The sequence below is a fragment of the Ambystoma mexicanum genome, chromosome 7p (assembly GCF_040938575.1).
Source record: "Ambystoma mexicanum isolate Mex_15411 chromosome 7p, UKY_AmexF1_1, whole genome shotgun sequence".
NCBI lineage: Eukaryota > Metazoa > Chordata > Amphibia > Caudata > Ambystomatidae > Ambystoma > Ambystoma mexicanum.
Genome location: NC_090939.1, coordinates 781,834,227 through 781,849,992, shown reverse-complemented (window position 1 = coordinate 781,849,992; position 15,766 = coordinate 781,834,227). Strand labels below are relative to the sequence as shown.

The window sequence follows — 15,766 nt, the reverse complement described above, 5'->3', positions numbered from 1 at the left end:
AGCTATATTTTTCACTGAAAAATCAGGAGTCTCCTGCCTAAATCGGGAGTGTTGGAATGTATGTTACATTAGGGTTTGAATTATAATTTTAGGCACACCGTCACCATTCTATCCCCTCACTCTCTGGCCGGCTTCCCTTGGCCCTCCTCCTACCCCCACCTCCGAGGCTAAGAACCTCTGGGTCATCTTTGACTCCACCCTTTCCTTCTCCGCCCACATCTCTGAGGTCTCTAAAAAGTCAAACTTCCTATTGCACCTCCTCAGAGGTACTCTGCCTTTCCTCTCCTTCCCCCAGAAGCTCATGGTATCCAAAGGTCTGGTTCGCTCTAGGTAGGACTATTGTAACAGCCTCTTTCTAAATGTACCTGCCTCTACTCTCCGCCCTCTGCAACTAATCCAGAACAGGACTGTGAGACTTCTCCTTGGCCTCAAGCCCTGGGATCGTATCTCTCCAGCTCTGAAATCTCTCCGTTGGCTCCCAGTGGATGCAAGGATTAAATTCAAAACCTTATTCATTGTCCACAAGGCTTTCTGGGGCCTGGGTCCAAAATACCTTCAGCCATCCCTCCGCAAATACCTCCCCTATCGAGCTCTTCGCTCCTCCACCTCTAACTCCCTCACGGTCAGCTGTTTTTCAAAGAAACGAGCTGGGGGCAGATCTCTGTCTTCGGCTGGGGCCTCCTTCTGGAACAGCCTCCCAGCCACTCTAAAACTTGAGGAGAACCATCTCCAGTTCCGGAAGCACCTCAAGACCTTCCTCTTTTCTTCTGCCTTCGCTCCCCCTCTCCCCTGCTGATCTGTTCTCTCTTGGCCCTGTGCACCTGGCCACTCTCTGTCCTCCGGGCCCAGGTACCTGCTCACCCTGCCACCCTCCCGCACTGCCTCCGGGCCACCCCTTGTACTGGGGTCTGTATCTGTACCCATACAGCCCCCCCTTTTTCTTCCTGCACTTATCAGACCTACCCTGTCTGCTGCCTTAAACCCAGCACTTGCAAATTGCTGGCTGTTAGGAAAGATTTCGTAATTGTAGGTAATTTTCCTTCCATGTGGCAACCCCTAAACTTTTTGCTGTTGTTTTTCACCTTGTTCTTGACTTTGCCAGAGAAGTGCAGCCTTCTGCCGCACTCCTCTGGGCTTTCGCTCCTTTCTTACGGGGAAACTGACATGCCCTTAAGACAGTCAGTACCGGGGAACGCTGTTTCCCCTAGTTTCTTTTATCATGTTGCGGCTTTCGTGCAACATGACACAAGAGGGCACTGTAAGCTAAGTTACAGCTCTCTTGGGTCTCTAGCCTTCTACAGGCCCTAGATACTCGTTTAGGATTGTATCTGATCGGTGCAAGTGATTCAGGGACGGGAATGGTGGCAGCGATCGTTTCTTGTGTTTTGAGCTCCTTTTGGCGTTCTAAGCGCGTTTCTCGCGCTTAACCCAAAATGGTGGCCTGGCTCCCAAAATGGCCAGACCACGAGGCTCCTTTGTCCTGTCCGCTGACCGTCTTGCTCCCTTCACCTTCCCCAGGTCGAGCCGACCCGGGGCCTTCCTTATTTGGGCATGTACTTTCCCGCGAAACACGGATGCTTTCGCGGGCTTCTACACGTCTTTTGTGTGCCTCCAGGATGTGGGCTGGGATGTCTGGTCCCAATACACATCCTGGGTGCCAGAGAGTCTAGGGTGGTGTGAATGCCTGGGACCACCGTGGTCCGTGATTGGTCCACAAATGGTGTGAGTGTTGATGAGCGGATCTCCCATTGGGTCCCCTCCGTTTTGGCGCGAAGGGAACCGTGGATAAGAGGGGGCTGGAAACACCACTACCATGTCGATCTCCTGAGTTCTCACGAACGAAGGAATACAGGAGCCAAGTATCCTGCAACCAAGAGGCTGGACCGAGGAATCGCTGGTGACCCGCTGAAGGACTTCTCCTCTGCACTGCTGTCGCCTTGTGAAACCCTTTTCACCTTTGATCGAACCAGAAGGCCTCTACTGGTACTTCGACCCTTTGGAATAGCGGGAACAGCTATTCTCGGCATCTTCACCATCTCCTGCCAGTAAGCCTTCGGAAGCGTCTCTGGGCCATCCAGCTGACTGACCAGCTTACACGGGAGTCTTGCTCTGTAACCACCGCCAGGTTGTGTAGTATTTCGAGTCCTTGTCACTCTCACACGCTTCGTACACTTGGCGTTCCCAAGTCTGAAGTGAGTAGTGTACATTTGGCTCAGATACACACGGCCGCTCCGTTGCCCTGCTGTGGTAACCAACTGTGCGGGTTTCTTCGATTGGGACGTCTTTTTTCTCAACATGACGACGAGGCGGTCCCTGCTCTTCTGAACCTGCCAGCTGCTGAAACTGACGCGGAGAAGCCTGGGTCTGCTTGCATCGGGGACCGGTGAGTAGCATAGCTAGGATCTGGTCGCCCTCCTGCAGGAGCCCATTGCTTTTCCCCGCTGTGTCAAACAGCACCCTTTTTCGTACTCGCGCTCTGCTTCTGCCCACTGTGGAGGCTGCGCTTGAGTCGCGGAACTTGTTCTTCTTCTTTTGTGCACTAAACTGAACTGCATGATTTCCCTCGAAGAGCTTCTCCTTTTGCCCGTTGGCACCAGCGCGTGCAGGTACTTTTGAGCACAAGGCTCCACTCTTCGCAGGGCTCGGACTTCCATCTAGTTAGGTGCCTCTGAAGGTGAACTGGGTCTAAGCATTATTTCGCACTGCCTGTTTTCCCTCCCTTTTAGGTGGACTACACATTTCGTGCATATAACGCTTGCGACTGTCGTATTTGTATATATATTGTGCTGATATGGTATGTGTTGGTTTAATATTGTGATATTGTGATTTTCTCGCTGCGGTCATTGTTTTAAAGGCCTTGAAATAAATGTGTATATATTTTTAATATAACAACTGTTTGGAGTAGTTTGTAAGTGATCTTGCTTTGTGTGCTCATTGCGGGCTTTCAGTCACCCTCACCCCTCTTGAGACCTAGTCTTGACCGCCGCAATCGCTACCTTGATTGGTCTGGCTCATCCAGAGGTTACCCTGTTCCAAGTAATTAGGTTGGCCTTCTGAACTTCTGCACCACCAGGACAGAGTTCAGAAATCCGTCTTAACACTGGCTGCAGTACCACTGTTTCTTGCCTTTATTATTTATTTATTATTATTTATGTTTCTCCTCTGCTTCGCACTTTCCACTTCTCCCCCCCCTTCTACGCACTTTTCTCCACCCCCTCTCCTGTGCACTTGCACATTCTCAATGTCACTGGGCCCAGTAAGATAGGGTGGCCAACTGTCCCGGATTTCGCGGGATTTTCCCGGAATTAGGGACTCTGCCCCGCAGTTTGCAGAGTGGCTGTGCCGGAAGCAGGTTGTCCCGACTTGCGTCGGGACAACCTGCCTCTTGCACCACTGCCTCTCTGCAAACTGAAGTGCATAGCTCTCAACCATTTGTGTTGCAAAGGCCGGTGAAATCACCCGATTTTGTTTTTGGCGGGTGAGACGCCCATTGGAATGAATGAGCGTGCAGGAGGCTTGGCGGGTGAGTCACCCTTTACAAGGCGGGTGACACCCACCAAAAGCATGTGAGTTGAGAGCTATGGAAGTGGCCATTTACACAGCATAGCACTGCTGCCTGCTGCTTTCTTTCTCCTGGTGGCTCTGCAGCCCTGGCTCCTTTTGAGCCTACAGGTCGAGCTGTAATGCTCTGACACCTGGCTTAATTGAAATGCTAATGCTTTGTTCCTGGGGTCTGTGATGGTCATGTTTACATGTAAAAAAACGTGACCATCACCTCCCAAGGACAAACCATTTGCATTTCAATTAAGCCAGGAATTAAGTGCCATTAAGGGGCGGGCCGAACGTGAATAGCGTTGTGACGTAATCACCACCTTGTGGGCAAGTGTCCCATGAAAGACTATCAAAGAGTTGGCCACCCTACAGTAAGATCGCTGTTTTGTTCTCCCCTGTTCCCCTCACTTACCTTGTCGCGCTCTGAAACACTTGTGTACTGTACGACTCAGACTGTAGAAATAAAATATCAATAGGCTGGAGAAAGGATATCAATACATCTTTTCCTGCATCATCAATAAACATAAAAGGAGAGTTCTTGGGGCGCCTGTTGGTGGCGCCACCATCGTCAGTGCACAAAAAATGTTAAGGCAATGCAGCTTCATCTGCCCCCGTGCCAGCCCTGCTTATGTTACAATCGAGAGATCTTGTTTTCTGTTTTGTTGGCGTGTCCCTTTTCTATGTCAATTGTGTTTGTGCAGTGAATAGTCACCGAGCGGGGGACAGAAAAAAACAGGGTACAGATAAAACCCGTCTTACATGAAAAAAGTAACGTAGTCAGCGGGTGCCATCTTGAAATGGGCTCAGCTCAATTTGTTGGAAAGAGAGATACGGTGTCGACTTGTTTTGTGACATTTTCCTGTTCCGGGTGATAGTGTGCCATGTGACTGTCTGCTACTTGCGGTCACCTATTCCTGACATATAGTAGGAGCATGGCTATGGCTTCAGGTTCTATGTTGGCCGCATTCACCTGCGGGGGGCGTTGTTGTCTACGATGGACTTCTACGTTCCAAAGAGGTGGGCTCTCTACAGCTGGGGTCCTGCAGCGACAAGTGTCTGCCGGTAGAGGACAGGTAGGAACCGGGCACAACGTAAAGTCTGGAGCATCCTCCACTCGCCCAGAGAAGCATGCCTGGCTGTCGCTCGCCAAAGTGCAGCTTGCCGGTGTTCGACTTTTAAATATCTTTCTGCAATGCAGGCACTAGTAATCGAACAAATCACACATACATTTTGGCTTTGGCGTGACTGCATTGAACGTAACACATCAAGCATGGTTGCGCTGAGCTCTCTAATCGTGTCTGCATTCCATTTCTTGTTCTGCTGATGGCTATAAGCTATGACATATTAAAAAATAAATAAATAAATAAAGTCTGAAAGTACCTAAATGGAATAAAAGCCAGGACCGTGCATTTTACCATTCCTTAGGAAAGTCGGCATTTTGTCACGTTTGAAAATATACATCCATGACGCACAACGAATCTCCGAGTTTGTATAATGGTTAACAAATTGCCAGTTCGTCTAAATATTGTGTTAAACTACTTTGTGAGATCTACCCATCCATGGCACTAATGCAATTGAACTAATTGTATCATTTTGTGACTACTATCCGGGCTTTAAGTGTGCCGGAGCTAGCCCCCCGCACTCAAACGTATGAGAACCCGAGGCTGTTTTTCTTGGATTGTGTTGCACTTCAGGAAATGCGCACCGTGCATCAATAATGTAAAAGCTATGAATGCGTTCATGAAACTGAGACTGTGTTCTCTGTTCAGAGCAGCCCAAAACTAAAAGGGTAAGACCAGGCACGTCATTTGGGGGTCGCTACCCCTGTACTCTCCCTTGCTACCCCTGCGATCTCCCTTGCTACCCCAAAAAATAAATGTAAAGCGTGTTGATTTTCTTTTCTTTTAAACTGAAGCTCATGGGCTGTGACCAGCACCATTTGGCCCTTTGGTTCTGAAGTGGTTGGCTTTCTTGTTCAGGCCATTAAAAAAAACAAAAAAAAAACCAGTAGGTTCCACAAGTGACCCCGAATAAGAAGGAATAGGAATAACACATAACTTGTCTTTCTGGAGATCTATACAATAACTGCTAGAATCATTCAAGGTTTATTTCAGGCACACTTCAGGAGGCAAGTCCCTGATTTAGTCTGTTCTTAAACACCTCAAATTCACAATACAGACACACTTCTAAAAAGCATTTAGAGTAGAATAAGCATCCGTTTCGACAATGTATTTTGCTTTTCGCAAGTTGCAGTTATACCATTATGTTATCCTGCCATTGTCTCTGTTACGTGACAAAATCCTTGTGCCTAAAAGCTTGTGTAGAAATGTTTGACCATAGTATATAAAGTGGCCCTTGATTTTTTTGTTTTAATGTATCTATCTTTCCCATCTCCCAGGCATGCTGTTAAGGATGTTTTTTTGCATGTATGAGGTAACAAGTGCCCATAGTACGGGATGCTGTGTGAGTGCACTGCTTTCCCTGTGCTACAATGTCACTCTAGTGTCGCAAGCTTTGACGCTCTCTTCCCTGATAGCTACTAGATCCTCTCTGGGCCCAGACCTAACCATTCCAGAGGGGGTGTAGCCCTGATCTTCCCTGAGTGGATTCCTGCCTCTGTCATTCCTATGCAGGCCTACTCCTCTTTCGAAGGCCTCGTCTGCAGGCTCTCTCTCTAAGCCATTCCCTTACTGTGGCTACCATCTATCAGCCACCTAGTCAGATCTCCTCCTTCCTCTCTGAGTGGGCAGACCTCTTCCCTTCTGGTCTCAACCACTCAACTCCTCCTTCTTGGAGACTTCAACATCCACCTGGATGCTTCCTGTCCTTCCACTGGACTCTTTTGTGACCTCTGCAACACTCTCTATTCTCCACTCTGGCCTGACTCACTCTGCAGGGCACACTCTGGATGTTCTGATCTCTTCAGACCTTATCCTTTCGATCCCTCTCACTGCTCCTGTCTCCTAGAGTGATCACCTTCTCCTTTCCTCCCATCTCGCTCTCTACGTCTCAGCCCAAGCCAACTCCAGCACTGCCACCTACCTTCTCGGTTATCCGACCCATGAAGCGTGTGTCAGTTGAGGCTTTCACCGCCACTTTCTCACCCCCACTCCTCCCTTGGCTGACCACGCCCTGACACAGTCCTTTCCATGCTCCACTCTGCTATATCCGATACTCTCGATGTTCTTGCCCCTGTCATGAGGATCCGCGTGAAGTCCAAAGCCAAGTGCAACTCTTGGTATGACTCAGACCTCGTCACCCTTCAACGCAAATGCAGGGTGGCTGAGAGCAAATGGCCTGCTTCCGGTACATCCTCTGACAAACATGCCTGCAGCCTGCTCCAAAGGCAATACCGACTCTCTGTCTGCACCAAGAAGAGAGCCCACATCCAAGCCCGCGTCTCCGCGGCATCTAACAACTCGGCCGAACTCTTTAATATCTGCAAGGAGCTGGCCAATCCTGCTGCAGTCTCTACCTCTCCTGTCCTATCCCCTCCCAGGCTCACTGCACGGCCCTGGCTTCTCATTTCATCTCTAAAACTCAGGCAATCCTGTCCTCTCACCCCCCATCCCCTTCCTCCCTCCTCTGGCCCTTCTTCGGCCACCTCTCCTCCCTCCTTCCCTGCCTTTCCCATGTTCTACTTGGACGAGGTTTCCAAAACAAGTCTGATCTATGACAGTCTCGTCAAAACAGGTTCACCCCTGTTCCTCCAAAACCATCAAGGACCACATTGACACCCTGGCCTCTGCTCTGGCTAATTTCTGCAACCACTCATTTGCCACTGGAGTCTTCCCTCTCCCCCCTGAAGCACTCCCTTGTACACCCTCTTCTTAAGAAACCCTCTGCCGACCCTTCCTGCCCGGCTAACTATCGTCCACTCTCCATCACTCCTTTCCTGGGCAAACTCCGGAAAAGCTAGCCATCTCCCAGCTTAATCTTCACGCTGATTCTGTTGGTTGTCTCCATGACCATCCGTCTGGCTTCAGAGCTGCCAGAAGCACGGCAACTGCTCTTCTGAACATCTGTGGAGACCTTCTTTCCAACCTCAATTCCAAAACCCCCTGTGTTCTCATCTTACTCGATCTCTCTTCTGCCTTTGACACTGTCAACCATGCCATCCTGCTCATCCGTCTCTGTGATAACCTGGGTATCACCGATCAGGCCCTGGCTTGGCTGACCTCCTTCCTCTCCGTTCGACCCTCTCAGGTCCAACTTGGGTCCTTCCTCTTCTCTATCTCTACCTGTGTTTTTCTCCGGGGGTCTAACCTCTCCCTGGCTCTTCAACAAATACTTTCCACTTCTTGCCCACAGCATTGCCGCTCTCTGCCTCAACTTTCAGTGCTATGCAGATAACACTCAACTCATTTTTAGGCTCCCTTATGCCACCTCTTCTCCTTCTCTCATCTCCGTCTATCCAACATCCATGAGTGGTGTGCTGCCAATGATCTCTGCCTTAATGCCAGTAAGACCAACATTCTCCTCATCAGTACACCTGCTTCCTCCTTTCCTGTCACTCTCTGGCCATCTTCCTGCTCCCACCTGTGAGGCCAGAAACCTCAGGGTCATCTTCGACTCCACGCTTTCCTTCTCTCCTCACATCTCTGATGTCTATAAGAAGTCACACTACCAGCTGCACCTCCTCAGATGTATTCTTCCCTTCCTCTCCTTACTGCAGAAGCTCAATTTCTCCAGAGCTCTGGTTCTGTCTAGGCTGGACTACTGCAACAGCCTCTTTCTAAATCTCCCTGCTTCTACTCTCCACCCTCTGCAAACTCATCTAAAACAGGACTGCAAGACTTGTCCTTGGCCTCAAGCCCAGGGATCGTATCTCTTCAGGACTGAAATCTCTGCACTGGCTCCCAGTGGCAGCGAGGATTAAGTTCAAAACCCTCTGCATTGTCCACTGGGCCTTCTGGGGCCTGGGACCTCAATACCTTCAACTTTCTCTTCCTAAATATCTTCCTTCTCGAGCTCTTTGTTTATCCGCCTCCAACTCCCTCAGGGTTAGTCACTTCTCCAAGCAGCAAGCTGGTGGTAGATCTTTATTCTGGTGGGGCCTCCCTCTGGAACAGCCTCTTTGAAACTTGAGGAGAACCATCTCTGGTTCCGGAAGCACCTCAAGACCTTTCTCTTTGCCTCTGCTTTCTCTCCTCCTCTCCCCTGCTAATCTCCTGGGTGAATCTGAAACTACACTGGTTTCCTGACTACCCTCTGATCTCGGGCCCAGGCCCCCTCCCCGCTAGTTACATACCTGCATTGCCCCTGGAAACCCTTGCACTCTGTGACTGTTTCTGTATCCCTACAGCCCCTTCTAGCACTTGACACCTGAGGTCTGAACTTAACCTCGCACTTGCCAGCAGCTGGCCGCACTGTTATTTATTGTCTTTATTTATTTTATTGTTATCCTATGTACTGCCCCTTTCCCCCCGCACTTCCCCGTCCTATCCTGCACTTGCGCGATCTGAAATGTCACCGGGCCTAGTCGGATCATTGTCTCTTTCTTCCTCTGTTTTCTCTCCATTATCTCGTCGCGCCTTAAAACACTTGTATATAGGTGCGTTATAAATGCCATATTCTATCTTTAATACGCAGTTATGAACCCTCCCAATGGTATGTATTTTGCTAACCTCTGGAGCCTGAAAAGTAAATCCATGCAGGCTTGACATGTGGGCAACTTTGCACCAGACCTGCAGATGAACTGGCCCACTGTTAAATCTCAGTTACCAGTTTAATGGTATGCGCTACAGAGTGTAATTTACTTTATGACTTTGAGAACATTCAGACATGTAATTGCAAAGATAGCTATAGCCGTTAAGGTAGCTTAGTGGCTTGAGCGCTCGCTGCTGCGATGTGTGTGTGATCTGCAGTTATAAATCCCGGCAAGGCCAACTCAGCCTAACTCAGCCTTTCATCCTTCTGAAGTCGATAAAGAAGTACCAACACAGGTTGGATGATGTTGTATTTATATTTAAGGCGCTTAATGGTAAGTACTATATAATACATCATTATCGTTTGGCCTTGGACGTCTGCTTGCGTTCAAAGTAATTTGGCAACAGTGGCCTATACACACTGATATTAACGAGACATATGGTGATCCATTCTTGTATGAAATGTATATCACATTAGTGATATCCTAACCATATTTGTCGTAGGGTACTTAGGACCTATGCTATTTGAAGCCAATTCCTGTTTTCTCTAGTGGTGAAAAGTCGTGTTCCATCGCTTCCCGTGATGTCACTTTGGAGTGGGGTCAAATGACACTTTGTGTGATGTCACTTCCGCTACCCCTAGCATTTTGGTGAAATGATGTCCCTGGGTAAGACTCTCCAAAGGGACATATGTGGGTCAAGGTTAGAAGATATTTTTCTCTTAGGGTTAGTGTTAAGACTGAGAAATGAAATGAGCACCGCGCCAATTGTGCTTTTCATGTTCAAAAGGATTTCATTCTTAAATACTTATTGCAGAAATATCTGTCAAATAGAAACATATGTGATCTTTCTTATGCTCCCAAAATTCTGTATGATTTCTGCAGGCCCCCCCATACCCCTTTCACGTTTGTAATTTATTTATAGAAAAAGGGTATTTACTCACTGAATTATTGTTTTTTATACAGAGGAGGCATTTTTGAGCTGGCATTTTATTTATGGACAGCAATTTATTTGCAAACCGATAAAAAGAGCTATATTTACAATATGTAGGCTGGTTATAAACCAGGCCACCAGAGACCATGCTGAGTGACCCAACATACATGATTTCATGACGTGGGGTTTTGTGCAGATGCCCCCGCTTTTTATTCCATGCTCTGCGCACTTTAGGGAACCCATCCTTTGTTAGAGCCCCCCTCCACCCAAATTGGCATCCCCCTTGGAGCACTGTGCATGGTCTTTGTCATTCCTTGCCTTGATTGATATGGATGATCACATTATGCAAACTGTTTATTTCTTTATAGTGGTTGTCTAAATGACGTGTAAGAAAATAGCCATGCAATCAAACTAATTAAGAAATTAAGCTATGCACTCTTAGTTTTTCAATTTGGAACTTATGTTGTTGTCTGGGATTACGCATACGATTTGTGTCGTGCGGCACAAGTGTAGTGAGGAATGCAGATACGATTCCTAAACTAGAACATTTTAATCCTTATTTTTTAAAATATTTTATGATTTAAATAATTGTAACCAAACAAAAGCACTATTAGACTAGACATCAATTCTAGCCCATCATGCATATTCCACTTCAAAGCGAAAGATGTAAAGCCATTTCTTATCATGGTTCCCAATCTTATTCACCCCTAAATATGGAGTCCACATTTCCCCTTTTTTCTAGCAGCAGTTTGCTTAGATTATCAGACATCATTAATTCTTCCCTCTCTGGACGTCTTCACTGTAGTAAAGTACACATGTAAACAGTATTTCCATTTTCTCTAAAGCGCTAAATTCTTTACTCATGCCCGATATATTTATGGCTAAATACTGTTGCCGTAGGGTGCTATAACTTTCTTCCCATGTATGACGGTACACTAAATCATTCAGCTACGGTTCCCTGCTAGGGTTTGGGCCTGTGGCCCATGTCCTGGCTATCCGCCAGCTATCTGTGTTTGAAGCCATATGTAATAATTGTAATTGAAGCTCCCTTTTCTCTAGGAACAATTCTAGCAGCCATATTTTGGGATCCAGTTTAACCGCTAAGCGAGCATTATGCTCTTCTCTTGAGAACAAAACTGGTGTAACCAATCGCAATCCCAGACTTAATATAGGTAATCTGCAGGGCCTCTACTCCATATAATATAAAGATACCTGCTTGTTTTGGGCGCACATCCTCTTCCATTCATCATCAGTGATTGCTTTAAGTAACATAACAATCCAGGCACCTCCCATACCTAATCAGTGGTACCTGGTGTGCTACTACCATATATCATTTGTATATGAAATTGGACTTTGCAGGTGGATTCATTCTGTATTCAATAATTTCCCATGCGTTTGGTTCACTTGGAAATACTGGTATGCGCAGCATAAGTGCCTGTCACAACCTATAACAAAAAAGATAAAGGCACCCTGCCTGAAATGGTCATACAGAAGCTTTCTGCAGCTTCTGGAATAGGTTGCAACGTTTTTGTTGTGAAAGTTATTAGGATGCCAAAAATATTATGAAGCAGTACCGTTGCTGAATAACTACCCTGACATCCAGCTATGTGTACTCCTCCTTTTTGTAGAATCTTCTATAGACTATAGCTAATTCCAGAGATCAGTCTCTAAGCGCATTCTGGGATTCTAACTTGTGTTGCTCTGTGTTGTCTTGCTTCCAAGACAAACTCCCTGCCCTGAGCTATCCTCCTGATCAGCAATGTAATTCAAGTGGTATGGCATGTCTTTACTGTCCTCAACTAACCCTCACACCCTGCAAACCCCCAGCGCAGGTATTTCAAAGATGCATGAAGTTCTATAGCTGTTTCAATGTGCACATGAGTCATTTTGCCTTTCTCATTATACTGTCATACGGTACAATGCGCCTGAATGATAATTATAATAACCACATTGTAGCAAATCTCGGGGTCAGGGACAGACCATCCCCTTAGCACTGAGGGCCTCATCGAAGTCTAATGCAACAAATGGCTGCTACCTTCACATGTTAATCAGACAAACAATGGTTCCAAGCGTTTGAAATAGGCACTATGTGATACAATAAGGACCTTCTGATATAAATGCGATATTGGTTATCACGATTATCTTCATTAATGGTATTCTCTGCCTCATAGGGATTGGCAGGTGCACGCATCTGTCTAGCTTGTTTTCAAGAGCATTTAATGGTTTTAAAATAATGTTCAGAAATTCCCACTGCTACCCCAATCGTAAATATTTACTTTTAACAGCTCTCCATCATAAACATGTCTTCCCCACTACTCTCTGTGCATGCTGCAAGTGATAATCATTCTGATTTTACCCCACTTAATCCACAGTCCTGCCAAACCCCATACATTAAATGCCTGCTTCGATAGGAGGGGTATTAGCCTTTCGGTTTTTAAGATGTAATAACATAGCCCACCTTTAAGGAAATTATATTACATCTATCATCCAAGTCATCCCTCTGCAGATGACATAATAGTGCAATTAGAGAAATGTGGAAATTAAGCACCTTGTGGTAAAATATGATAAATACGCTAACATCCTTTCTTATGACACCAACAGCTTTGCAGACTAGCCTGTTCCCAGACCTTGCAGCTTCCTCACTGTGCAATACTTTTTGCAACTTCCACTTTGATACATGTTGTGATCCCCAAGGTCAGGAGCATTTAGTTTGCGTAATGTTCATCTTGAATGGGAAAGAGGGAGAGAAGTGGAAGAGCAAGAGGGAGAGGGGAGAGGGCGAGAACATGAAACTGAAACCCTACATTTGAGAAGTATGTCTTGTATTATTTGTACTACCAGACCACTTCGTCATCAACTCGACAGTCCCAGGACCTTACAGTAGATCCACAGCTTGATTACTTTTTTTTTGGCAGTGCCTCAACCTGAAGCCTGGTTGACACCAGAACACATCTTTTGCAACTATTGCATATCCGTTTAATGCTAAAGACCTACATCGTAGTTACTCCATTTGCTCAACTAACCTGGGAAAGGCTTAGTGACGGAGAGAAACATGAAGCCCATCCTTGAAACAATAACTAATAGGATTACTATTTCTCACTGTCTACAGTCAGCCACATACTCGACAACTTTAGACGTTTTCTTGGATGCAGCCGGCCTGGGGCCTAATTCAAAAGGGCAGACACATTGAAGCACCATGGCATCAGCACCATCATTGTAATGGCAGAAAACCTCACGTTTTTTGGTATTTTCTGTTTTATATTTCCCTTTACGTTTAGGGCATTCTATTTGCATATTTACACCACGTAGAAAGCAACAGATTACTCCACCACTCCCAAGTCGGCTTCAGACCCATGAGAGGAACTGAATTAGCACTTCTCTCCATATGGGATGACCTAAAAATAAACGTAGACAACGGGACCCAATCGGCTCTCATACTACTGGACATATCAGTCGCCTTCGACACAATCAGACATACACTAGTACAGAGACTGCCTGAATGCGGCATAAAAAACTCTGCGCTACAAAGGCTGAAATCTTTCCTCACCAACCGAACTGAAGGAACACACTTACCACCATTTACTTACCACCATTTACATTTAACACTAAAAACATTGCATGCGGCGTACCCCAAGGATCAAACCTCTATTCGCTGCTCTTCAATATCTACATGTCCCTCCTAAGGCAATTCATTCAAACCCATGGACTAACCGCCTACAACTACTCAGACGACACCCCATTCATCTTCAACTTCTGCCCAAGTCCCAAACAACTCCCTCAATGAATACCTCACAGACATGTACACCTGGATGACAAACAACAATCTCATGATAAAATCCAATGAAAATGATGATCTCCTACAAGACGACAATGTAACACCGACATACCTGAACTGGCCATTATGCATGGGAGCCCAACCGGAGACATTGTCAGTAATTTAAAAAAAACAAAAAAAACTGCCCATTTGCATGGACAATGGACTTCGCTAGAACCACAAGTCCATGCGAAAGCAAAACTTATACGTTCCTGCGACTAATAAGAGACATACTTCCCTACCTCAACTTCTCACACGGAACCTTCACAATCATCTCCTTGGTACTATCGAGATTAGACTTGGCAAACCTTGGAATGCCAGAACGCCTCACAAACTACAATGCATCCAAAATACTCCAGCAAGACTACTCCTGCAACTAAATAGAAGAGACCAAATCACACCAGCCCTGAGAAGTCTACACTGGCTACCTGTGTAAAAAAAAAAAAAGCATTCACGTCAAGCCCTCTGCATTGCCTACAAATCACTACACAGGCAGGAGGCTGAATTTCTCCAAGCAAAAATCGACCGCTACCAACTGGGAAGACATTAAAGACCGAGCAATGATGTCCTAATGGGAACAAAACTCGACGAGAAAAGGAAATTCGGAGGTACCACATTCTCTTATTTGATAACCAAACTATGGAACTTGGTACAAAAGGAAATAATATCTAACTTTCAGAAATCAAGTGAAAACCTGGCTATTCAATTCACAGAGACAAGCATAGATACATGCACCCCAACAAACCATACTCTGCGACCAAAGCAAACATGGAACAACACGAATTGAAGAACCAACAATAAAACCACCACACACCCATGGACAAACAGAAACCAACTAACCAGCCCTCTTCTTTTTTGGACACCCGCATACCTCTTACGTACTACACATGCCCAAAAGGTCCAGAAAAACTACACACAAAAAAACACGCAAACCACACACCCACCGCTAACCATGCAACAAACCAAACTGTTGCTAACAACAAACAACCCAGACACTGAAAGCTAGCCCTCCGGACACAACAGGGCCAGTGCACACAACAAAGCACACCGAGAAAGCTCATACCCACAGTCACCAGTTTCTCCTGGTTCTGCAAGCATCAACAGAAAAGCACATTTGAATAACATTTGGTTCCCGAATTGACCTAGCGCTTTCTACATCTGGCCTCTAACACGACCATGCCCTATGAGAGCCACATAGAGCCGTTCAGCGAGATGGGCCAGGCCATCCTTTTAACTTTTTGAACATTTTGTTTATTCAACCTACTCATATCTTACCTACCCACATAACTCAGACCCTAAGTATTCTAACAAAGCTAATGGCTAATATTAGCTGCTCCTTTGACTGCAGTCTCAACTGCACTTGCTGCAACTTTTTACCCTACAATCAACCGTACTTGTTGTAATCCTTGTGCCACATTGCCTTACGATGCCTGTGTTTATTGTAACAATTTATTTAATTGCTGTTCACGCTTAGCCCAACACACTACTGCCTTGCGTATTGATTCGATGTCTCACTGTTCCCTCGTTGCTCACAACAGCTTTATCAGTTGCTCATAGCACTTGAGATTTAACAAATGCAGACTGCACATTGAACTTGCTTATTCACTGTATGTGTGTATATTTGGAAATAGCTTAACCTCTGCCTCCTTCACCTGATACTTGACTCGCTATTGTATTCTCACATTGAACTAGCCTACTGACGGCTGCCTCCTACCCTTCGAATAGCCTATTCTAATGTCCCAAGTTAGCTACACCACCACTTTTGGATCAGCCTACCTTTCGGTACCACTGCATTTGTAATTGTAAACTTCATTGTACT

The 15,766-nt window shown here is 46.2% G+C and overlaps 1 protein-coding gene across 1 annotated transcript in view; it reads left to right on the top strand.

Moving 5' to 3' along the window:
- The first annotated feature begins 4,377 nt into the window (after positions 1 to 4,377).
- MRPS9 (mitochondrial ribosomal protein S9) overlaps positions 4,378 to 15,766 on the top strand; it is a 1,138,074-nt gene continuing 1,126,685 nt past the window's right edge. Inside the window, exon 1 of the mRNA XM_069636922.1 lies at positions 4,378 to 4,625. Coding sequence (XP_069493023.1) covers positions 4,485 to 4,625 — 141 coding nt within the window. The 5' untranslated portion in view covers positions 4,378 to 4,484. The remainder of the gene's footprint in view (positions 4,626 to 15,766) is intronic.